A 25,118-nucleotide genomic window follows, 5' to 3' on the forward strand; every position below is an offset into this window, starting at 1 on the left:
CCAAGGGTGGAGATACAGGAGGTGGCTGGTTTGGGGGCACCAATTGGGGTGGAGGAGCTGGTTAAAGGACTGGGGAGCATGCAGGCAGGGAAGGCCCCGGGGCCGGATGGGTTCCCGGTGGAGTTCTACAGGAAATATGTAGACCTGTTAGCCCCGTTGCTGGTAAGGACCTTCAATGAATCAAGGGAGGGGGGGGGAACCCTGCCCCCGACAATATCGGAGGCGACAATCTCTTTGATCTTGAAGCGGGATAAGGACCCACTGCAATATGGGTCGTATAGACCGATCTCACTCCTTAATGTAGACGCTAAGTTGCTGGCAAAAATGTTGGCCATGAGGATTGAGGACTGTGTCCCGGGGGTGATTCATGAGGACCAGACTGGATTCGTAAAGGGTAGGCAGTTAAATACTAATGTGCGAAGGCTCCTAAATGTGATAATGATGCCATCGGTGGAGGGAGAAGCGTAGATAGTGACAGCCATGGACGCGGAGAAGGCCTTTGATCGGGTAGAGTGGGAGTATCTCTGGGAAGTGTTGAGGAGGTTTGGGTTCGGGGGAGGGTTTATCAGTTGGGTTAAGCTCCTGTATAAAGCCCCGGTGGCGAGTGTGGTCACGAACCGGCGGAGGTCAGAGTATTTCCGGCTGTATCGAGGGACGAGGCAGGGGTGCCCCCTGTCCCCTCTGCTGTTCGCATTAGCAATTGAACCTTTGGCCATGGCGTTAAGGGAGTCGGGGAAATGGAAGGGGGTGGTTCGAGGGGGAGAGGAACATCGAGTGTCGCTGTATGCAGACGACCTGTTGCTGTATGTGACGGATCCAGTGGAGGGGATGGTTGAGGTTATGCAGATCCTACGGGAGTTTGGAGACTTTTCGGGCTATAAGCTCAATGTGGGAAAGAGTGAGCTCTTTGTGATCCATCCGGGGGACCAGGGAAGAGGGAAAGACGACCTACCGTTGAGGAGGGCGGAAAGGAGCTTTCGATACTTGGGGATTCAGGTAGCTAGGAGCTGGGGGGCACTGCACAAACTTAATTTGTCGCGGTTGGTGGAACAGATGGAGGAGGATTTTAAAAGGTGGGACATGTTGCCACTCTCGCTGGTGGGTAGGGTACTGTCGGTTAAAATGGTGGTCCTCCCGAGATTTCTTTTTGTATTCCAATGCCTCCCAACTGTGATCACTAAGGCCTTCTTTAAGAGGGTAAGCAGGAGCATTACGGGATTTGTGTGGGCAAGCAAGACCCCGAGGGTAAGGAGGGGGTTCTTGGAGCGTAGCAGAGACAGAGGAGGGTTGGCGTTGCTGAATTTGGAGGGTTACTATTGGGCAGCCAACGTGGCAATGATCTGTAAATGGGTGATGGAGGGAGAGGGGGTGGCGTGGAAGAGGTTGGAGATGGCGTCCTGCAAAGGAACAAGACTGGGGGCGCTGGTGACGGCACCGCTGCCGCTCTCGCCGACAAAGTATACCACGAGCCCAGTGGTGGCGGCAACGCTAACGATCTGGGGGCAGTGGAGACGGCATAGGGGTGCGACGGGAGCCTTGGTGTGGTCCCCGATTAGAGACAACCATCGGTTTGTCCCAGGAAGGATGGACGGGGGATTTCAGAGCTGGCATCGGGTAGGGATTAGACTAATGGGGGACCTGTTCATTGACGGGACGCTTGCGAGCTTAGGGGCGCTGGAGGAGAGGTTTGGGCTACCCCCGGGAAACGCCTTCAGGTACATGCAAGTGAGGGCGTTTGTGAGGCAGCAGGTGAGGGAATTTCCGCTACTCCCGGCACAGGGGATTCAAGATAGGGTGATTTTGGGCGTATGGGTCAGGGAGGGCAAGGTGTCGGCGATATACCAGGAGATGAAAGAAGAGGGGGAGGCTTTGGTAGAGGAGCTGAAGGGTAAATGGGAGGAGGAGTTGGGAGAGGAGATTGAGGAGGGGCTATGGGCTGATGCCCTAAGTAGGGCTAATTCCTCTTCCTCATGTGCCAGGCTTAGCCTGATACAATTTAAGGTGGTTCATAGAGCGCATATGACAGGGGCGAGGCTGAACAGGTTCTTTGGGGTGGAGGACAGATGTGGGAGGTGCTCAGGAAGTCCGGCGAACCATGTCCATATGTTTTGGCCATGTCCGGCACTGGAGGGGTTCTGGAGGGGAGTGGTGGGAACAGTGGGCGTCATTCTCCGACCCCCGCCGGGTTGGAGAATCGCCGGGGGCTGCCGTGAATCCCGCCCCCGCCGGTTGCCGAAGTCTCCGGTACCGGATATTCGGCGGGGGCGGGAATCGGGCCGCGCCGGTTGGCGGGCCCCCCCGCTGGATTCTCCGGCCCGAATGGGCCGAAGTCACGCCGATAAATTGCCTGTCCCGCCGGCGTGGATTAAACCACCTTTTGAACGGCGGGACAAGGCGGCGTGGGCGGGCTCCGGGGTCCTGGGGGGGGGGGGGCGCGGGTCGATCTGGCCCCGGGGGGTGCCCCCACGGTGGCCTGGCCCGCGATCGGGGCCCACCGATCCGCGGGCGGGCCTGTGCCACCATGGTCTCCACCATGGCGGAGGCGGAAGAGACTCCCTCCACTGCGCATGCGCGGGAAACTGTCAGCGGCCGCTGTCGCTCCCGCGCATGCGCCGCCCCGATATGTCATTTCCGCGCCAGCTGGCGGGGCAACAAAGGCTGTTTCCGCCAGCTGGCAGGTCGGAAATCCCTCCGGCGTCGGCCTCGCCCCTCAATGTTGGGGCTCGGCCCCCAAGGATGCGGAGCATTCCGCACCTTTGGGGCGGCGCGATGCCCATCTGATTGGCGCCGTTTTGGGCGCCAGTCGGCGGACATCGCGCCGTTTGGGGAGAATTTCGCCCAGTATCTAAGGTGGTGAAAGCCCGGGTCAAGCCAAGCTGGGGGCTAGCACTGTTTGGAGTAGTGGACGAGCCGGAAGTGCAGGAGGCGAAAGAAGCCGGTATTCTGGCCTTTGCGTCCCTAGTAGCCCTTCGAAGGATCTTGCTAATGTGGAAGGAGGCGAAGCCCCCCAGCATGGAGGCCTGGATAAATGATATGGCTGGGTTCATAAAGTTGGAAAGGATAATGTTTGCCTTGAGAGGGTCTGCGCAGGGGTTCTTTCTACAGGCGGTGGCAACCGTTCCTAGACCATCTCGTGGAGCGTTAGAGGAAGGTCGGACAGCAGCAACAGCAACCCAGGGGGGGGAGCGGTTGACGGGGGGGGGTGGGGGGGTTCTGGGGGGCATTTGAACAAGAAAACACATGGTAGGATCCGGAAACTGACATGTATGGGAAGAATCCACTCTACAAAGTTTTGTATCTTATCGACTTGCCATGTTCATGTCTTGCCACGTGAGTTATTTTTTCTTTTTTTTGTTACGGGGGGGGTTTGTTTGTAAGGTAGAAAATATTGTTATTGAAAAATTCTTAATAAAAACATTTTAGAAAAAAGCTAGTTGCTTCCAAGGATATGATCAAGATATAGTTCAGTACTTCTCTGTACAGATGATTCATATGCAGCACTCTAGCACTATCCAGTGGCAGAGAAGTATTACTGCATTCACGTTAGTACAAGAAGTAATCTAGGTTTCACCATTATGCAACTTTCATGCTGTGATGGCTGAACATTTTGACTTGAGCACACCCAGGGCATTGTTCGATAGTGCACTTGGTGGTTTAGATACGCAGAATAACGGCTTACCTTACTGTAGAAACAACAGATTAACAATTTTTTCTTTTTGTTATCCTGGGGCTTTAAATAATTTCTTGGATGAGAGGGCAGACCTGTGACAATACTGCTTTCTCAGTTACCTGTCAGAAGTAGAACAAAAGCAATTGGGAATAATGCTATCGCCAATACTTTCTCAATTTCTGGGCAAATGCTAAGTCTCCAAACAAAAACACAGTTGATATCAATACTCAGGAAAGCAGTTGTGATCGGACACTAATGTCCTGATAACACATTGCTCCAGCCCATTGCTGGCAGGCTTTTTTTTCACATTAGCTATAATGTGTTGCTTACTAGCTGTGGATTGGAGAACAGGTAGCAGAAACATTCTCAAAGTTGGGCATTTACAGGGAGAGATTACACAAACTTGGATTGTATTCCTTGGAATTTAGACAGTATTGGGTGATTTGATCAAGGTTTTTAAGATAAGGAGCTAGGATTGATTGAAACTGGGCTGAATTCTCCATCGGCGGGATCCTCCGCTTTGCCAGCAGCGCACTCATGCCGGCGGATTTCCCAACGGCATGGGGGTGCCCACAGTGGGAAACCCCATTGGCCGGCTGCCGGGATGGAGGATCCTGCTGCTGGCGGGAACGTGCCGCATCAGAAAACGGATGTGGCGGGATAAAGAATCCCGCCCACTATTTCTGCTGCTTGAGAAGCTTCGGGCTGGGTGGTATAAATAGTCTTAAAAAAATAGCCCTTTCTGGAATGTAGATGTGTATCAAGACACAGAAGGTGATCAAGTTTGGAAGTCTCTCTCCAAAGGGCAATTATTTTTAAATCTGAGGTTGGTAGATTTCTGTTCACCAAAGCTGTTAAGGAATATATGCATAGACAGGGAGTTAGGTCACAAATCAGCCATGATACATTTAACTGGTTTGATGGGCTGAATGACCTATTCCTATACCTATGCCATTCACGATCACAGACATTCTAAAAAATGTTAGTCATTCATTCAGTCAATTTGCACACATCGAATTCCCACAAATAACAATGTGATAAAGCTGGACAATCTGTATCTGTGGTTATAATTGGGGGATGCCAAGGGCAGCACGGTGGCGCAGTGGGTTAGCACTGCGGCCTCACGGCGCCGAGGTCCCAGATTCGATCCCGGCTCTGGGTCACTGTGCGTGTGGAGTTTGCACATTCTCCCCGTGTTTGCCTGGGTTTCGCCCCACAACCCAAAAATGTACAAGCTAGGTGGATTGGCCACGCTAAATTGCCCCTTAATTGGAAAAAATGAATTGGGTACTCTAAATTAAAAAAAAATAATAATAATTGGGGGACGCCAGGGTTACACCAATGCTCTTTGAAATAATGTGGTGGGATCACTTCAGTTTATAATTTTCTCTAAAAGAAAACACCTCCAACTGTGCAGCACTCCCTCGTTACTGCACTAGAACATCTGTGCTAAAGTTCTGAAGTGGAACCCATAACCTTTCTCAGACAAGAATGCTACCAACTGACACATGAAAGGAGGGTGGAGGGAGGTCTTAAGCGTGGGGGTGTGCGGGGCAGGTAAGTAGAGGCTGACACATAAAGCAAGTAGGAATAGAAATTATGAGCTGGATTTAGCGATTGCATCCGCTGCAAGAACGCCATGGACAGGATGGGGACCATGTAAAGGTCTGTTGACCTCGGGTGGGATTTTCTGGTCGCCGGGCGGGCACGGCCGAAAAATCCCGCCTTGTATGTTACCGTTCATAGAGAAAGGATTGAAGTACAAGAGTAAATAATTGTATAGGACCTAGGAGAGACCACAGGCATAATTTAACGTAAAGGTTTCTACGTGTCATCTGTGGTGAGTTTTGCCAGGGAGTTCCCCACCGCTAACTCACGACACTTAGGACACGAATATCCCCAAAAAGTTAATTTGTGGCGGGTTTTTCAGGGAGTTTCACGCCAGCTCTATCGGCGAGTTCCCCATCGCTATTCAAAGACTCTTTGTCACTTTTTTGGACCCTGGGGAGTTTCTCACCGGTTTAGCCCACACTTAGAACGTTTTTAGCCACTGGGGAGCTGAACTGGGTCATTGTCTGTGCGGCGTCTGCACGATCTCCCCGTGTCTGCGTGGGTTTCCTCTGGGTGCTCCGGTTTCTTCCCACAAGTACAGAAAGATGTGCTTGTTAGGTGAATTGGACATTCTGAGTTCTCCCTCTCCTTCTGAACAGGCCAGAGTGTGGCGAATGGGGGATTTTCTCAGTATCTTCATTGCAGTGTTAATGTAAGCCTACTTGTGACAATAATAAAGATTGTTATTATTACCAGCCACACCGTGCTCCCATTGGGGTGTGACGAGGCCGGTAGATCGTGCCCCACATCTGGAGTACAGTTTCGGCCACGTAGGAACATACTGCATGGATTAGGCTATTCGGCCTTTTGAGCCTGCATTGCTATTTGATAAGATCATGGCGGATCTAGTTGTGGTCTTAACTCCGCTTTCCTGCCTGACCCCTATAATCCCTGATTCCATTGCCTTTCAAAATCTATCTAGCCTTGAAAAAATGTAATGACTTAGCCTCCCCTGCTTTCTGGGAAAGAGAAATCCACAGACTAACAACCCTCAAAGAGAAAGAATTCTCCTCACATCCTTCTTAAAAGGGGAGACTTCATATTCTTAAACAGTTTCCCATAGTTCAAGTCTCCCCCAGAAGAGGAAATATCTTCCTGGTATTCATCCTATCAAGCCCCTCAGGATCTTATGTGTTTCAGTAAGATCACCTTTAATTTTTCTAAATTCCAATGGATGCAGGCTCAACCTGTTCAAGCTTTCCTCATAAGATAAGCCCTTCATCTCAGGAGTGAGTGAAATGAACCTTCCAAGACTGTTTCTAATGCAATTTCAAATAAGGAGACCAAAACTACTGGGATTGAAGGCAGACAAGTCACCAGGGCTTAATGGCCTCCATCCTAGGATGTTAGCACATGTGGCAGCAGAGATCATGGATCCATTGGTTATAATATTCCAAATATATTCCAAGATTCCCTGGACTCAGGTAAGGTTCCAGTGGATTAGAAAAATTTGAATGTAACACCCTTATTCAAAAAGAGAGGGAAGCAGAATGTAGGATCAGTTAGTTTAACATCTGTTGTTGGGAAATTGTTAGAATCTATTATTAAGGAAGTTATGTCAGGATATTTGAAAGTCAAAACACAGTCCATCAGAATCAGTGTTGTTTTATGAAGGGTAGTCATGTTTGACTAATTTGCTAGCGTTCTTCAAAGATGTTTCAAACCAAGTGGATAATTGGGATCCTGTGGATGTAATTTATCTGGACTTCTGGAAGGGATTTGATACAGTTCCGCACAGAAAGTTAGATCACATGGGGTTGGGGGTAATTTATCAGCTTGGATTTCCTCCAGGTGCTCCGGTTTCCTCCCACAAGTACCGAAAGATGTGATGTAAAGTGATTTGGACATTCTGAATTCTCCCTCAGTGTACTCGAACTGTGGCAACTAGGGGATTTTCACATTAACGTCATTGCACTGTTAATAAAAGCCCACTCGTGACCCTAATAAAGCCTACTTGTGACCCTAATAAAGATTATTATTATTATTTAAGTGGCAGGGACCTGCCCCTTTAACTCTTCCATGCTTAACATCCCAGGCCCAAAACACTCATTCCAGGTTAAGCAGTGTTTCACTTGCACCTCTTCCAATTTGGTCTACTGCATTCGCTGCTCCCAATGTAGTCTCCTCTATATCGGAGAGACCAAACGCAGACTGGGTGAGCGCCTTCGGTCTGTGCGCATTCAGGACCCTGACCTTCCTGTTGCTTGCCATTTTTAAAAAATTTTAATTTTTTAAAATATATTTTATTAAAGTTTTTCGATCAACCAAGAATTTTCCATTTTTACAACTATGTAACAGTATACACATTGATCGTTTTTAAAATAATATATTAACTAACGGCAACTGCCAACACAAATAAAAAAACAAGAAGAAATAGTAACATTGAGAAGATAAATATGAACAACAATTATGTAACAACACACAAAAAAACCCCAAAGACCCAAATGCACCCTCCCCCGTACCCCCCCCCCCCCCCCACCTCCCCCCTGGGTTGCTGCTGTTGTCTTTCCTATTTTCCCTTATCGTTCTGCGAGATAGTCGAGGAACGGTTGCCGCCGCCTGGTGAACCCCTGAGCCGAACCTCTTAGTGCGTACTTTATCCGCTCCAATTTTATAAACCCTGCCATGTTGTTTATCCAGGTCTCCACGCCCAGGGGTTTAGCTTCCTTCCACATAAGTAGAATTCTTCGCCGGGCTACTAGGGACGCAAAGGCCAAAACATCGGCCTCTCTTGCCTCCTGCACTCCCGGCTCATCTGCAACCCCGAATATAGCCAACCCCCAGCTTGGTTCGACCCGTACCCCCACCACCTCTGAAATCACTTTTGCCACACCCACCCAGAACCCGTGCAATACCGGACATGACCAAAACATGTGGGTGTGGTTCGCAGGGCTTCCAGCGCATCTCCCGCACCTATCCTCCACCCCAAAAAACCTGCTCAATCTTGCTCCCGTCATATGCGCCCTGTGTAGTACCTTGAATTGGATCAGGCTGAGCCTGGCACACGAGGACGAGGAATTTACCCTACTTGGGGCATCTGCCCACAGCCCCTCCTCAATCTCTTCCCCCAGCTCCTCCTCCCATTTTCCTTTCAGTTCCTCTATCATCATCTCCCCCTCGTCTCTCATTTCCCTGTATATTTCGGACACCTTACCGTCACCCACCCATGCCCCCAAAATCACTATGTCCTGGATCCCTTGCGCCGGGAGCTGCGGAAATTCCCTTATCTGTTGCCTCACAAATGCCCTCACTTGCATATAACGAAATGCATTCCCAGGTGGCAACCTGTATTTTTCTGTTCGTGCTCCCAGACTCGCGAACGTCCCATCCAAGAACAAGTCCTTCAGTTTCGCAATTCCTGCTCACTGCCAAGATTGAAAACCCCCGTCTATCCTTCCCGGGACGAACCTATGGTTGTTCCTTATCGGGGACCACACTGAGGCCCCCGTCACTCCCCTATGTCGTCTCCACTGCCCCCAAATCTTCAGAGTCGCCACCACCACTGGGTTTGTGGTGTACCTTTTCGGGGAGAACGGCAGCGGTGCCGTTGCCAGTGCTTTTAAGCTGGTTCCCTTTCAGGACGCCATCTCCAGCCTTTTCCACGCCGCTCCTTCTTCTTCCCTCATCCACTTACATATCACAGACACGTTAGCGGCCCAATAATAATCACTCAGACGCGGCAGTGCCAATCCCCCTCTATCTCTACTGCGCTGCAGGAACCCCCTCTTTACCCTTGGGGTCTTTCCGGCCCACACAAAGCTCATGATGCTCCTGTCCACCTTCTTAAAAAAGGTCTTTGTAATCAGTATGGGGAGGCACTGAAACACAAAAAGAAACCTCGGGAGGACCACCATTTTAACCGCCTGCACCCTGCCCGCCAATGACAGGGGCACCATATCCCACCTCTTAAAGTCCTCCTCCATCTGCACTACCAGTCGCGTCAAGTTAAGCTTATGCAAGGTTCCCCAGTCCCTGGCCACCTGGATCCCTAAATACCGGAAATCTCTTGTTACCCTCCTCAGCGGCAGCTCGTCTATTCCCCTGCCCTGTTCCCCGGGGTGCATCACAAACAGTTCACTCTTCCCCATATTCAATTTGTATCCCGAAAGCTCTCCAAACTCCCTGAGTGTCTGCATTATCTCAGGCATCCCCTCCACTGGGTCCGCGACATATAACAGCAGATCATCCGCGTATAATGACACCCGATGTTCTTCTCCTCCTCTAAGTACCCCTCTCCACTTCCTGGAGCCCCTCAGCGCTATGGCCAATGGCTCAATTGCCAACGCAAACAGTAACGGGGACAGGGGGATCTTTGTCTCTTTTCAGGATCAGTGATATCGTCGCCTCCGACATCGTCGGGGGTAGTGTCCCCCTTTCGTTAGCCTCATTGAAGGTTCTCGTCAGGAGTGGGGCCAGCAGGTCCACATATTTCCTATAAAATTCCACCGGGAACCCATCTGGTCCCGGGGCCTTCCCTGCCTGCATGCTCCCGATTCCTTTTACCACCTCGCCTACCTCAATCTGCGCTCCCAGTCCTGTCCTCTCCTGCTCCTCAACCTTCGGGAACTCCAACTGGTCTAGGAAATGCATCATTCCCTCTTTCCCTTCCGGGGGTTGGGCCTTATACAGCCTGTCGTAGAATACCTTAAATACCCCGTTCACCCTCTCCGCTCTCTGTTCCATCCTCGTCTCTAACTCCTCCGATCTCTTGTTGGGCCAGCAGTCGGCTCGCCTTCTCTCCGTATTCATACTGTACTCCCTGTGCCTTCCTCCACTGAGTCTCCGCCTTACCCGCGGTCAACAAGTCAAAGTCCGTGTGTAGTCTCCGTCTTTCCCTGTATAACCCTTCGTCCGGAGCCTCCGCATATTGCCTATCCACCCTCAAGATCTCCTCAATTAGTCTCTCCCTTTCTTTACCGTCTTGTTTCCCCTTATGGGCCCGTATGGAGATCAGCTCCCCTCTCACCACCGCCTTCAGCGCCTCCCATACTACTCCCACCTGGACCTCTCCATCATCATTAACCTCTAGGTATCTTTCAATACATCCCCTCACCCTTCCGCATACCCCCTCGTCCGCCAACTGTCCAATCTCCAAAGTGGGCGTTGCTCCTTTTCCTCACCTAGTTCCAGATCTACCCAATGTGGGGCATGATCTGAAACGGCTATAGCCGAGTACTCCTCTCCTGCCACCTTCGGGATCAGCGCCTTTCCCAGGACAAAGAAATCTATCCGGGAGTACACTCTATGGACGTGGGAGAAGAAGGAAAACTCTTTACTCCTCGGTCTAGTAAATCTCCAGGGATCCACTCCTCCCATCTGCTCCATAAAGCCCTTAAGCACCTTGGCCGCTGCCGGCCTCCTCCCGGTCCTAGATCTGGACCGGTCCAGCACCGTGTTGAAGTCCACCCCCATTACCAACTTTCCCATCTCCAGGTCCGGGATACGCCCCAACATACGCTTCATAAAGTTCGCATCATCCCAGTTCGGGGCATATGCGTTCACCAGCACCACCGCTTCACCTTGCAATCTGCCACCCACCATCACGTACCTACCCCCACTATCCGCCACTATCCGCCACTATGGTCTTCGCCTCACACGATACCCTTTCCCCCACCAGTATTGCCACCCCTCTATTTTTCGCATCCAAGCCCGAGTGGAATACCTGTCCCACCCATCCTTTTCTTAATCTGACCTGATCCGCCAGATTCAGGTGCGTCTCCTGAAGCATAACCACGTCTGCCTTTAGCTTCTGTAGGTGCGCAAATACCCTTGCCCTCTTAATCGGCCCATTCAACCCTCACGTTCCACGTGATCAACCGGGTTGGGGGGCTCTTTACCCCCCCCCCCCCGCCCCGTCGACTAGTCATCCCCTTTTTTAAACCAGCTCCTCACCCGGTTCCCACGCAACCGCTTGTCCCCCAGACGGCACCCTCCCGTCCCGACCATCTCATCTCGTAACAGCTCCCCCTTCCCCTTAGCAGCAGCAGCAACCCAGTTAATCCGCCCCCCCCCCCCCCCCGCTAGATCCCGCTCTAGCTTGATTGCACCCCCCATATTGCTTCCCGGAGTCAGCAAACTCTGGCTGACCTCGGCTTCCCCCGTTTATCCTTGGCCTCCCTGCGTGTGAGACCCCCTCGTTCCTACGCCCCCTTTTCCCGCCACAGTTTCCATAGCGCGGGAACAGAGCCAGCGCTTCTCTCTCGGCCCCGCCCCTAATGGCGCAGCTCCCTCTCTCCTTCCCCATCCCCTTCCCCACCGGCGCCAACATTTCTTCGTGTGTCCCCCCTTCAAGGGGAAAAAATTCCCCCATCTGATTTACAATTTCTTGCCACCACCTCGCTACTTCATTCCAAACATCCTTTCCCAAATCTAGTCCAACTTCTCCTCTTGAATGAATGTCCACCTCTCCTCTGCCGTCTCGAAGTAGTGGTGTTTGCCCTGGTGTGTGACCCACAGTCTTGCCGGCTGCAACATTCCGAATTTCACTTTCTTCCTGTGGAGCACCGCCTTGGCCCGATTGAAACTCGCCCTCCTTCTCGCCACCTCCACACTCCAATCTTGGTAGACGCGGATCACCATGTTCTCCCATCTGCTGCTCCGTGTCGTCTTAGCCCATCTCAGGACCATCTCCTTGTAGCGGTGGAATCTCACCACTATTGCTCGCGGTATTTCCCCTGCCTTTGGTCTTCTCACGAGGACCCGGTACGCTCCCTCCACTTCCAGGGGGCCCGTCGGGGCCTCAGCTCCCATTAAGGTATGGAGCATCACACTCACGTACGCCCCAACGTCCGCTCCCTCTGCCCCTTTGGGAAGACCCAAAATCCTTAAGTTCTTCCTCCTCGAGCTATTTTCCAGGGCTTCCAATCTCTCCATACACCTCTTGTGTAGCGCCTCGTGCGTCTCCGTCTTCACCACCAAGCCCTGTATCTCGTCTTCATTTTCTGCAGCCTTTGCCTTCACTCCATGGAGCTCCATCGCTTGGGTCTTTTGCGTCTCCTTCAGCCCCTCAATCGCCTGCAGCATCGGCGCCAGCACCTCCTTCTTGAGCTCCTCCACACATCGCCGGAGGAACTCCTGCTGTTCCAGGCCCCATACCAACTGGGCTCCCTCAGCCGCCATCTTGCTTCTCACTTCCCTTCTCTGCCGCTGCTCCAGAGGATCCTCCACAATCTGGCCACTACTATCACTTCTTTCCATCCACACCCGGGGAGACTCCTTCCTATGTCGCCTCACACTGGGTTTAGCCTTAGAAAATTTCCGTTGGGGCTCCCGATAAGAGCCCAAAGGTCCGTTGAAACGGGAGGTGCCGAAACGTGCGACTTAGCTGGTCATCGCCGCACCCAGAAGTCCTTGCTTGCCATTTTAACATAAGACCCTGCTCCCATGCCCACATGTATGTCCTTGGCCTGCTGCAATGTTCCAGTGAACGTGCCCACTTCTTTGGGCAAGAGTCCTCCACCCATTCCACAGATCCTTTCATGTGCCTCGAACATTCTGCCTCCAAGTGGACACCCCCACCAGGACAATTACCTGCCCTAGATCTTTTCATTGAGAACAGTCGACGGGACATTGGCCGTCTTAATTTTTCTGCCCCCCTCACCCATTCCAACCTCTCTCCTTCCGAACTTTCTGCTCTTCACTCCGTCAGGTCTAACCCCGACTTTGTCATCAAACCTGCCGACAAAGGGGGTGCCGTTGTCATCTGGCATACTGACCTCTACCTCGCAGAGGCTGAGTGGCAACTCTGAGATACTTCCTCCTATCACCCCTGGACCATGACCAGACCACTGAACATCAAGCCATTATCTCCAACAACGTTAGCGACCTCATTTCCTCTGGATGCCTTCGCCTCACAGCTTCCAACCTCATAGTCTCCCAACCCCGGACAGCCCGCTTTTACCGACTTCCCAAAATCCACAAAACGGACTGTCCCGGCAGGCCCATTGTGTCAGCATGCTCCTGCCCCACCAAACCTATTTCCTCTTATCTTGATTCCATCCTCGCTCCTCTGGTCCATTCCCTCCTCACCTACATCCGGGATTCCTCTGATGCACTGCGTCATATTGACAGCTTCCAGTTTGCAGGCCCTAACCGCACTCTATTCACCATGGATGTGCAATCTCTTTACACCTCCATCCCACACCAGGATGGCCTGAGAGCTCTTTGCTTCTTTCTCAAAAAGAGGCACGGACAATTCCCATCCACCACCACTCTCCTCCGCCTGGCTGAACCTGTTCTATCTCTCAACAACTTCTCCTTTAACTCATCCCATTTTCTCCAAATCAAAGATGTAGCAATGGGTACCCACATGGGTCCTAGCTACGCTTGTCTTTTTATGGGGTATGTGGAACATTCCTTGTTGCAGACGTACCCGAGTCCCCTCCCACAACTCCTTTACCGGTACATTGATGACTATTTTGGTGCTACTTCATGCTCTCGTCCAGACCTGGAAAAATTCATCAACTTCGCTTCCAGTTTCCACCCCTCCATCACTCACCTGGTCCATCTCATGATCGCTTTGCTGAGCACCTTCGATCTGTGCACATTCAGGACCCTGACCTTCCCGTTGCTTGCCGTTTTAACACAAGACCCTGCTCCCATGCCCACATGTCTGTCCTTGACCTGCTGCAATGTTCCAGTGAAGCTCAACGCAAACTGGGGAACAACACCTCATTTCCGGTTAGGCACGCTACAGCCTTCCGGCCTGAACATCGAACTCAACAACTTCAGATGATCAGCTCTACCCCACCTCGACCTATTTGTTTTCATTCCATTTCATTTTAACTGTCTTTTACCATTTATATATATTTACCCCCCCCCCCCCATCTTACCCATCTTTCCTTACCCTTTCTCCCCTTTGCTTCCCCCTTCCCCTCTCCCCACATCTACATCTGTCACAGTTTACCCTCTGATGTTAGTTTCTCTGCAGTTTGGCCTTTCACACCTTTTGTCCTCTCTGGGGAAAGCCATTAGAACTCTTTCCCCCTGGTTTCTGTGGCTATTAGCACCCCGTTTCCCTGGATTTCTGTGGCTAAGACTAATCTTTCATTCTCGACCACAGTATAAATGTTTCCCACATTCTTTGTCTTTAGCTTTGACAAAGGGTCATCTGGTCTCGAAAGGTTAGTTCTTTTCTCTCCCTACAGATGCTGCCAGACCAGCTGCGATTTTCCAGCATTTTCTCTTTGGTTTATTATTATTTACAATCTATTAACGACTTGGGTACAGGGATAGAAGGTTCTATAGCCAAGTTTGCAGATGGCACTAAATAGGTGGGACAGTAAGTTACAATGAGGAAAGAAGAACCGTTCACGATGGCGCCGGAGCATGGCGACTCTGCGAGCTTTCTTTTCTTTTATCTCCTATCAGCGTTCTGACCTACTCAGCGTTCTGACCTAGTAAAACTATTTTCCTCTTATATAATTACCAATCACTGTTTGTCGATGAACCATTGTCAATGTCCTCTGTTGATTATTCTCTTTGCCTACTATGTACCTACTGTGTACGTTCCCTCGGCCACAGAAAAATACTTTACACTGTACTTCGGTACATGTGACAATAAATCAAATCAATCAGTCAATGAATATGGATGGATTAGGTGGGTTAGGTGAGTAGGCTGAAATGTGGCAGATGGAGTTTAACATGGATAATTGTGAGGTCATCCATTTTGGTGGGAAAAATGGAAAGTAAACTTATTATCGAAATGGGGAGAGACTTCGGGGTGCTCCGATGCAGAGGGACCTGGGTGTCCTCAAGTATGAGTCAAAGAAAACTAGCATGCAGATACAGCTGGTAATTAAGAAAGCGAAAGGAATGTTGGCATTTATAGCTAAAGGAATAGAGTATAACGGTAAGGAAGTGTTGTTGCAACTTTACAAGGCATTGGTAAGACCGCACCTGGAGTATTGTGCACAGTTTTAGTCCCCTTATTTGAGTAAAGGTGTGGTGGCTTTGGAGGCAGTTCAGAGGAGGTTCACAAGATTGATTTCAGAGATATGGGATTTGTCTTATGAAGAGATATTGAACAGTTTACGCCTATATTCTATAGCGTTTATAAGAATGAGGGGAGATCAAATTGAGGTATATAAGATATCCCATTCCTCTTGCAATAAACACCAACATTCCATTTGCCTTCCTAATCACTTGTTATACCTGCATATTAACATTTTGTGTACCAGTACACCTAGATCATTCTGTATCACCGTGTTCTGCAAGCTCTCTTCAAATAGTATACTGTTTCTCTGTTCTGCCTGGGAAAATGGACAAGTTCACTTTTTCTCCATTTGCCAAACTTTTGCCCACTCACTTAACCTATCTCCATCCCTTTTGTAGATTCTTTACCTCCTCTTCCCAACTCACTTTCCTACCTATCTTGGTGTCATCGACAAATTTAGTCACCATACATTTGGTATGGGCAGCACGGTAGCATAGTGCTTAGCACAATTGCTTCACAGCTCCAGGGTCCCAGGATTGATTCCCGGCTGGGTCACTGTCTGTGCGGAGTCTGCACGTTCTTCCCGTGTGTGCGTGGGTTTCCTCCGGGTGCTCTGGTTTCCTCCCACAGTCCAAAGATGTGCAGGTTAGGTGGATTGGCCATGCTAAATTGCCCTTAGTGTCCAAAATTGCCCTTAGTGTTCGTTGAGTGGGGTTACTGGGTTATGGGGATAGGGTGCTGTGGGCTTGGGTAGGGTGCTCTTTCCAAGAGCTGGTGCAGACTCGATGGGCCCAATGGCCTCCTTCACTGTAAATTCTATGATTTGGCCCCTTCGTCCAAGTCGTTGATATAGATAGGGTCACAGTCTCAGAATGAAGGGTCAACCATTCAGGACTGAGAGGAGGAAAAATTTCTTTAATCAGATAGTTTTGAATTCTTTGCAATTTTCTACCTCCAACGGGTGAGAACATCCATTAAGTGGTGCTTGCAATTAGGAAGAAAAAAGGTTGGGATGGAATTTCTGTTTACATGTTCCCCTTATCTCACCACCTTTGCATCTCTGCCCTACTGCTCACCATTCAATCTGTAATGGGATCAAACATCTAAGGTATCATACTGTGGAAATGATGATGGGATGAGGGAAGAGAGGAAAATGTTTAACTTCGTCATCATCACAATAATAGGAAAAATGAAATATTACACTTATATACAATAAATATTGGAGTTGATGCACATTAATTCAATTTGAGATATATCCAACTAATTTGGGACTGTTTGACATGACAGGGTAGAGGAAGCGAAACTGGCAGCACAAGTTCCATTTGCAGCGATGACATCCCTCTCTTATCTCCCCTATCTTCCTGGTACTCCACCCCATGTAAAAACATGTTTTCACCAACAGTGGAGGAAAGAGTAGACCAGTGATCTTCAGAGTTACTTCAGTTCTGAAATGCTTTCATCCTTTCAATTCTCAGATGCCCAGTGGAAGACTTTTCCATGCTGCAGCAGTTATTTCTGATGCTATGTATATATTTGGTGGGACAGTGGACAACAACGTGAGAAGTGGAGAGATGTATCGGTTTCAGGTAAGCAATGCGCCAGGCGCTTCAGTGCACATGCACTGATGTGCATTGGAGCCTATTTTATAAAACTAATGGTGCCTGATGACCATGATGGGCACTAAATCTTAAAGAATGCATTGTTAGAAATGGGTGCCCACACCAAAGCACTGAAGTTAAAGTTTACCCTAAATTAATAAAAGTAGACGGGGAGGCATGGTCATTGATCTTTAATATATATCACTGCTTTTAAGTACACTTCAGGTACACCAGAGTGCCCTGGAACAGTATATGGTATCAAGGTTTGAGCAACAGTTAAAGCTAACTGTTTCATTTTCGCTACAAACAGGATGCTGCTGTCAAGCCAAGAAGACGTTCTACCTAACACACAAATGAGCAATGTGGTATATGGATTTCAGTGCCAGTGTGATATTAGATATGTAGGTCGTAGTGGACCATACCAAATAGCATGTCCATTCTGCTGTATGGAGCAGGCACGCTACAACCAGCTGTGTTTGCAAAACTCAAAACACAGTGTCCAACATTAGATGTAATTCCATGATTGGACAACATTTGCTAAATAATCCTCAAGTGTGCTAGGAATTGCGCTGACAACCAATTTAAGGTTGTCAATCAGGCTTGCGGTGTAGCATATTTGGATGTATTGGAAGTAACACATATTACAGTGCCCTGTTGTTTGCAGACGGAGAAAACATGTACCTACATTGCACCTGTTTCAGCTAAGCAAACTAAATGACAACCATTCGCTGGTTCATTCTTCAGGGCAATGCCTTGACCAATCAGAGTCAAGCTGCCCAGTTTACATTTCAAACAATTCCTGGCAGTTAACTGTCAGTCACCATCAACTGGTGCATTCTCCACGCAATGCCTCTACCAATTAAAGTCCAATTGCCAACCAATCAGCACTCTCTTTGCATACAGTATAACTTTGTTGTTTTCCTTTGCACTGGTATTCTTGCGATTGTCCTGAAGAGTGCAAGACAAAAAGCTTTGACAAAATGTTTCATTTTCCAGTGATACACTTTTTAAGTAATCATTCTTTGTAGTATTAAAATTGTGAACAAGTTTAGAAGTCCTGGACATTCACAAGGCTCGCTGTAGTTATGCTATTCTATGTGACTTTGGCAAAATTACAATGCAGCACGATTTGCCCTGCCAGCACTGTGCATTCTTTCAGTTTTAAAAGATTATTTCCAACGGCATTAAAGAACCAAAAAAATGGAAGAACGTGAATGCCTTTGCTTGATAACAGCATGTGAGAATAGGGAAAATTGAACCATCGCACAGCTATTTACGCAAGCATCATGGCTTGATTTTTAATAGTTTTTTGCAAAATTAATTTTGGAATGTGGCCAGCATTTATTGCCCATCCCTAATTGCCCTTGAGAAGGTAGTGTGAGCTAACTTCTTGAGCTGCTGCATTACATGTGGTGTAGGTACACCCACATTGCTGTTAGGGAGGGAGTTCCAGGATTTTGACCCAGCAACAATGAAGGAACAGCGATATATTTCCAAGTCAGGATGATGAGAAGGTTGGAAGGGAACTTCTAGATGGGTTTGGAAGGTGCTGTCTAAGGAACCTTGGTGAGTTCCTACAGCACATCTTGTCAAAGGTACACACAGCAAAGGTGGTGGAGAGTGAATATTTGTGGAGGGGTGCCAATCAAGCTTTGTCCTAAATGGTATTGAGCTTCTTGAGTGTTGTTGGAGCTGTACACATCCAGGCAAGTGGAAAGTATTCCATCACACTCCTAACTTGTGCCTTGTAGGTAGTTGGCAGGCTTTGGCGAATCAGGAGGTAAGTTCCTCACTGCAGAATTCCTAGCCTCTGATCTGCTCTTGTAGTAACAGTATTTATATGGCTAGTCCAGTTCAGTTTCAAGTCAATGGTGTTGATAGTGGGGGATTCAGCGATGGTAATGACATTGAATGTCATGGGGCGATGTTTCGATTCTCTCTTTTTGGAGATGATCATTGTGTGACCTGAATGTTACTTACCACATGTCAGCCCAAGCCTGGATATTGTCCAGGTCTTGCTGCTTTTGGACATGGACTTCCTCAGAACCTAAGGATTTGCGAATAGTGCTGAACATTGTACAATCCAGGGAATTCACGTTTCAAAAAGACCACCTCTCATAATTCTATCCAGTGACATTCCACAGTATTTGCAGACACTTTACAATAGCAGAGTTATTCAAAATTACCGAACCTGCAATTTGGGTGCCCGGCCCTTGTAAGTAATGCCAATAATGTGCCTCTTGTATCTAAGCACCTGTTCTTTGATATATGAATTCAAATAATCAACCTTGCTGGACCAGATTTAGGCAGTTGGAGTCATGTCAGCCAGTTGGGTTGTGTGAACCTAGGACAGTACCGATTCAGCTGCTTTCAACACCCACCTGGGTTTCCGTATCAAGATGACATGCTGCGTTCGAAGCGGCTGCTGACGCAAAGTGCAGGGAGGTTGGCTTCGGTGGCACTGCAGAGGAGGCGCTATGCAGATGGAATTCATAACCTTTAACTTTTTTAAAAGTTTCTTGTTCAATGTTTAATCTCTAGTTGCTGAGGAAACTGCTCGGGTCTGCTCTGCCATTCAGTCAGATCATGGCTGATCTCATTGCAGCCAGAATTCCACCTTCTGCCTATCCTGATAACCGTTGAGTCCCTTGTTAGTGAAGAGCCCACCTACCTTGGCCTTAAAAATATTCAGTGACCCTGCCTCCATTGATCCTCAGAGAAGAAAGTACCAAAGACACACAACCCTCCGAAGAGAGAAAATATTTCTTCTCATCTCCGTTATAAAAGGGAGACAGACCCCTTACTTTTAAACTCTGTCCCCTAGTTCTAGTCTCACCCACAAGAGGAAGCATCCTTTCTGCATCCACCCTGTCAAGTACCCTCAGGATCTTATATGTTTCAACAAGATCGCCTCTCAACTTTCTGAACTCCAATGGATGCAAACCCAGCCTGTCCAAAATTCCTCATAAACTAAGGCCTTCATCCCAGGAATCAGTTGAGGGAACCTGAATTGCTTCTAACAAATTTATATCCTTTCTTAAATAAGGAGGCCAAAACTGCACACACAGCATTGTGTGCACTTCTGGAATTCCATTATAGGAGGGATGTGATTGCATTGGAAAGGGTGAAGAGGAGATTTACCAGGATGTTGCCTGGGCTGGGGAATTTTAGCTATGAAGGAAGTTTGGATAGACTTGAATTGTTTTCCTTGGAGCAAAGGAGACAGAGGGGGGACATGACTGAGATGTATAAAATTATGTGGAGCATAGATAGAGTAGGCAGGCAGAAACATTTCCCTTTGGTGGCGGGATCAGTGACCAGGGGGCATAGATTTAAGGTATGGGCAGGAGATTTAGAGGGGATATGAGGAAAAGCTTTTATCCTGAGAGTGGCGGGAGTCTGGTACTTGCTGCCTATGAGGGTGGTGGAGACAGAGACCTTCATAATATTTAGATGTGCACTTGCGATGCCACGGCATACAAGGCTATAGGTCAAGTGCCGGAAAATGGGATTAGAATTCTTAGCTGGTTGTTTTTGACCGACGCAAATGAGATGGGCCAAAGGACCTTTTCTGTGCTGTATACCACTGATACTATGAGATTACTCCAGATACTCCAGACACGGGCAGCACGGTGGCCTTGTGGATAGCACAATTGCTTCACAGCTCCAGGGTCCCAGGTTCGATTCCGGCTTGGGTCACTGTCTGTGCGGAGTCTGCACGTCCTCCCCGTGTGTGCGTGGGTTTCCTCCGGGTGCTCCGGTTTCCTCCCACAGTCCAAAGATGTGCAGGTTAGGTGGATTGGCCATGATAAATTGCCCTTAGTGTCCAAAATTGCCCTTAGTGTTCGTTGAGTGGGGTTACTGGGTTATGGGGATAGGGTGCATATGAGGACCCACAACGCGGACCGGCCCCGACAATATACCCCCCCCCCCCCCCCCCCCCCCCCCCCCGCCCTGCTGAGATTGCACCCGCCTGCTGATCGGTGGCCCCTGATCACGAGCCTGGCCGTCCTGGAGGGTGACTAGGGGTTTTCACAGTAACTTCCTTGCAGTGTTAATGTAAGCCTACTTGTGACAATAAAGATTATTATTATTAAGTAGTTCAAACAAATGACATATTCAAATCTCTGTCTTTCAATTACAGTTTTCTTGTTATCCGAAGTGCACTTTGCATGAAGATTATGGGAGGCTGTGGGAGAACAGGCAGTTCTGTGATGTGGAATTCATCCTAGGAGAGGTAACAGCTACTAATCCTGATTCAGCAGAATTTTCAGCAGTGTTGAGATTTGGTTAATGAGGAATAAACTGCCTTTAAAGCAAGGTTTGGAGTGTGAACGTAATCATTTCAGTACTAGAACTTGTGAGCCAGTGCATCAGATGATTCTTCAATGGTTTTTATCATTACTTAAGCCTCCATCTACCCTAGCTGATAATGTTTCCTACGGGTGAAATATTAATCACCATTTTGTCTGACCCGATACCAGAAAGAAGAGCGAGTTAAAGGGCATATAGCAATGGTTACAGCTCGAAGCAAATGGTTAAGAAAGAAGATTACCCAAGCCAGGGATTGGTTAAAGCAGGTAGGTAATCAACCACTGGTGTAAGGGCTTTACTGTGCTTTGCAGAGCATCACCCCTGAATGTTGCTAAAAGCAACATCATTTCAAAGTGAGGAATGCAGATGTGTGGATCATGTGTTAAACCCTGATTAACACTGAAGTTATTGGAAAGGGGATTTGCTTCCAAGAATAAAGTGGTGTTGCTGCATATCCTAACTTTTTAAATTGCTTTTCCATACTATTTAAATAGTGCATTGTTACTCCCAGGTGTTTCTTGACGAGTTAACCTTGCAGTAATTCCACAATTTAGGACGGTGTTATTCTATCCTCCTGTCAATGGGAAAAATAATGGGGCATTTGTGAACGTTTTCTTCATGTCTATTATCAAATAGTCAATTTCTTCAGTGCTATGAATTTGACACTGATTTTAATATTTTAGCCCACTGATTTAAATAAATATTTTATTTACATATACATATGTATGTATGTACTTCCAGAAAGTCAAGCAGGAAAATGCAGTTGGAGAAGAAATAGTAGGCACTAACCTGAAACCAACAAGTTCCCTACTTCAGCTGGAGGTGGTGATCCGTGAAGCTGAAGCACAACCGTTTGAGATCCTGATGCAGTTTCTCTACACAGACAAAATCAAGTACCCACGAAAAGGTAATGTTTAATATTTTGCTGCGAAATGCAATTCCCCCTAAATCCTATTTAGATTTTTTAAATAATAACTAAGCCCCTTCTGCCTGCTTAATATTGTGCATGTTATTGAGGGAACTCTGCTTACTACTTTCTAAATTCTGGAATTCAGAATTGACCCTTTATTACAGAATTACTCAATCCTTTCCCTTCCATTTATAGGAATAAACTGTAAGTTAAATATGTAATAAGCAAGTGCCATTATAATGCTGCATGACCTGCTGAGTATTTCCACTGTTTTTCAGCCTTTGTTAATCTTTTGATGGTTGGTTTCTTGTAAATGTGGAAAAGCTGTGATTTTAACTTGCTGAGATCTTCCACCATGTTTCAATAATGTAAATTCCTTGAATGATTAATATTGACACACATCTGCAAAATAAGTCTGACAAAGGATATATTCCAAGAAAGGCTCAGAGAAGACATTTTTGTGGCTTTTCCTAATATCTGGCCATCTTATTTAAACAGGATGTAACTCTAACCTTGCCACTGATGGTGTACGGTAAATGACTGACATATGTCCAGCTGTCGCCCATTTCATGGTTTGCAATGATGCTGGATACTGTCCAATAATCTTACAACTTTTGAGCTTGGGCCTTGAACGCAAGTAATAAAACAAGAGCAACTTGTATTTATATTTACAACCAATGTCCAAGACTCCCTTAGTACCATCCCTAGGTTTGTCCTGTTGTACCACTGGACAGAGGTGATGGCACAATGCTACAAATTTTGGAGGGAGTGGCCCTGGGTGTACTCAACATTAATTCCTGGCACTCTGTAGTCTCAAGTCAAACCCGAGCAAGGAAACTTCCTGCTGATTGCCACCTCCAACCTGCCCTCAGTTGATGAATCAATAATACTTCTCCATTTTGAACCATCTCATCTTAAATGACAGACCCCTTATTTTTAAACTAGTTCTCGATTTCCCTCGTGTGAGAAAACATCCTGCCAGCATCTACCCTCAAATGTCTCGATCGCACCTCTTTCTTTTAAACTCGAGTAATACGAGAACCCTTTCATCCCAGGGATCAGCCTCGTAAACATTCTCTCAACTGCTTAAAAACTACGCGCACGCTGCAAGTGCATCTCACCGATGCCCTGTCCAGTTGTAGCAAGACTTCCCTTGCAATAGAGCAACCATTCCATTTGCCATATTTTTAATAAAATAAATTTAGAATACCAAATTATATTTATTCAATAAGGGGCAGTTTGGTGTGGCCAATCCACCTAACCTGTATATCTTTGGATTGCAGCGGGGGTGAGACCCACGCAGACACTGGGAGAATGTGTAAACATCACACGGACAGTGACCCAGGGCCGGGATTAAACCCGGGTCCTCGGCGCCGTGAGTAAGTAGTGCTAACCACCGTGCCACCATGCCGCCCCTGTCTCCCCATTTAAATAATTTGCTTCTCAGTTCTTCATGCCAAGTGGACAACCTCACACATTGGTCGTGAAATCCTGTGCAGTCTCAATTCGGAGTCTGATTGCCACTTGGCTTCTAATTTTTTACCTTTAAAATACAGCTGCTCCTTTCACGCCCAACCCTCTGACTCCGGTTGAGCAAGACCTAATCTAATGCAGTGGGATGCTTGAGGCAGTGTGTTGAGGGCAGCAACTTTGAAGTTAGAAGGCCATGCGGTCCCTTTTTTTTAATAGCAATAAGTTTGAAGGTCTGGCCCAGCCACTTTGAGAAGCCTGGGAAAAAATACCTTTGTACGGTGCAGGAGTATTGGTTGGTTCAAGGGGGGTTGGGGGTTTTGATTCTTCCAACATTTCCTGAGTAATTATTCTGGTAAGACAGTCGAAACCATCTGAGGTTTACAATTTATATTGTTCTATTGGATGGTTCCCATTGCAGGCCAATTGCCCAACAAAAGTTTGAACTTCCCAGACTCTTGCCATGCAACCCTTTTCGGGGGGAGCGGGGAGGGTACACTTCATTGGGGTTCCACCCCAGTTACAATGTCCTGGAACTCGGGTTACAGGCCATTATGCCCCATCTGCAAAGTTTTTTGCTTAATCTATCTATATCCCTTGCAGACTATGTCTTCCTCACAACTTGCTTTCCTACCTACCCAAATCTTCTGCAAATTTGGTTGCAATACAGTCATCTAAGTCATTAAAGTAGATTGAAAATAGTTGAGATTCCAGTTTGCCAAAGTGAAAATTACCCATTTATTCTGACTGTTTCCTGTTATCAAATTCTGCATCCAGACTAATATATCATCCCCCAACACCATGAGCTCTTGTCTTCTGCAGTAACCTTTTTCATAGCGCCTTATAGAATGCCTTCTGGAAATTCAATACATTATTCCCCTATATACACTCCGCTTGTAACATCCTCAAATCTAATTGTCAAACATGATTTCCCTTCCACAAAAGGGATTCTGTCTGATTGTATTATGATTCTCCAAGTGTCCTGCCAATACTTCAATGTATTCCAGCATTTTCCCAATGCTGTGTTGGACAAACTGGCACAATTTCCTGTTTTCTGTCTTCCTTCATTCTTGAACAGTAGTGTTATATTTGCAATTTTCCAATCTGCTGGAACCTTTCCAAAATCTACAGAATTTTGAAAGATTACTACTAACGTGACCACTATCTTTGCAGGCCATCAAGTGTAGGGGACTTGTCAGCCCTTCGCGCATTACTTTTTCAAGTACATTTTCTCTCAAGCTGATTGTTTCAAGTTCCTCTGTCCTTTTTGCTTCCTGCTTTCCTCCTATTCTTGGATGTTTTTTGTGTCGTCTTGTGTGAGGACCAATGCAAAATACTCGTTCAAAGTCTCTGCCATGTTCTCTTCATGTGGGGATGCCAGCGTTGGACTGGGGTGAGCACAGTAAGAGGTCTTACAACACCAGGTTGAAGTCTGGCAGGTTTGTTTCGAGTCACTGACTTTCGGAGCACTGCTCCTTCCTCAGCACCGCTCCTCAGGAGGGAGTAGTGCTCCGAGGGCTGGTGATTTGGAGCAGACCTGTTGGACTTTAACCTGGTGTTGTAAGATTTCTCTGGTGTTGTAAGACTTCTTACTATGTTCTCTTCATTTAT

At 47.8% G+C, this 25,118-nt stretch overlaps 1 protein-coding gene across 1 annotated transcript in view; it reads left to right on the forward strand.

Moving 5' to 3' along the window:
• Positions 1-25,118, forward strand: part of lztr1 (leucine zipper like post translational regulator 1) — a 169,616-nt gene that overhangs the window by 99,847 nt on the left and 44,651 nt on the right. Inside the window, exons 11-14 of the mRNA XM_072498002.1 lie at positions 16,691-16,801; positions 20,958-21,050; positions 21,298-21,393; positions 21,869-22,034. Coding sequence (XP_072354103.1) covers positions 16,691-16,801; positions 20,958-21,050; positions 21,298-21,393; positions 21,869-22,034 — 466 coding nt within the window. The remainder of the gene's footprint in view (positions 1-16,690; positions 16,802-20,957; positions 21,051-21,297; positions 21,394-21,868; positions 22,035-25,118) is intronic.

Source organism: Scyliorhinus torazame, chromosome 1 (genome assembly GCF_047496885.1).
Source record: "Scyliorhinus torazame isolate Kashiwa2021f chromosome 1, sScyTor2.1, whole genome shotgun sequence".
In the NCBI taxonomy this organism is placed as follows: Eukaryota; Metazoa; Chordata; class Chondrichthyes; order Carcharhiniformes; family Scyliorhinidae; genus Scyliorhinus; species Scyliorhinus torazame.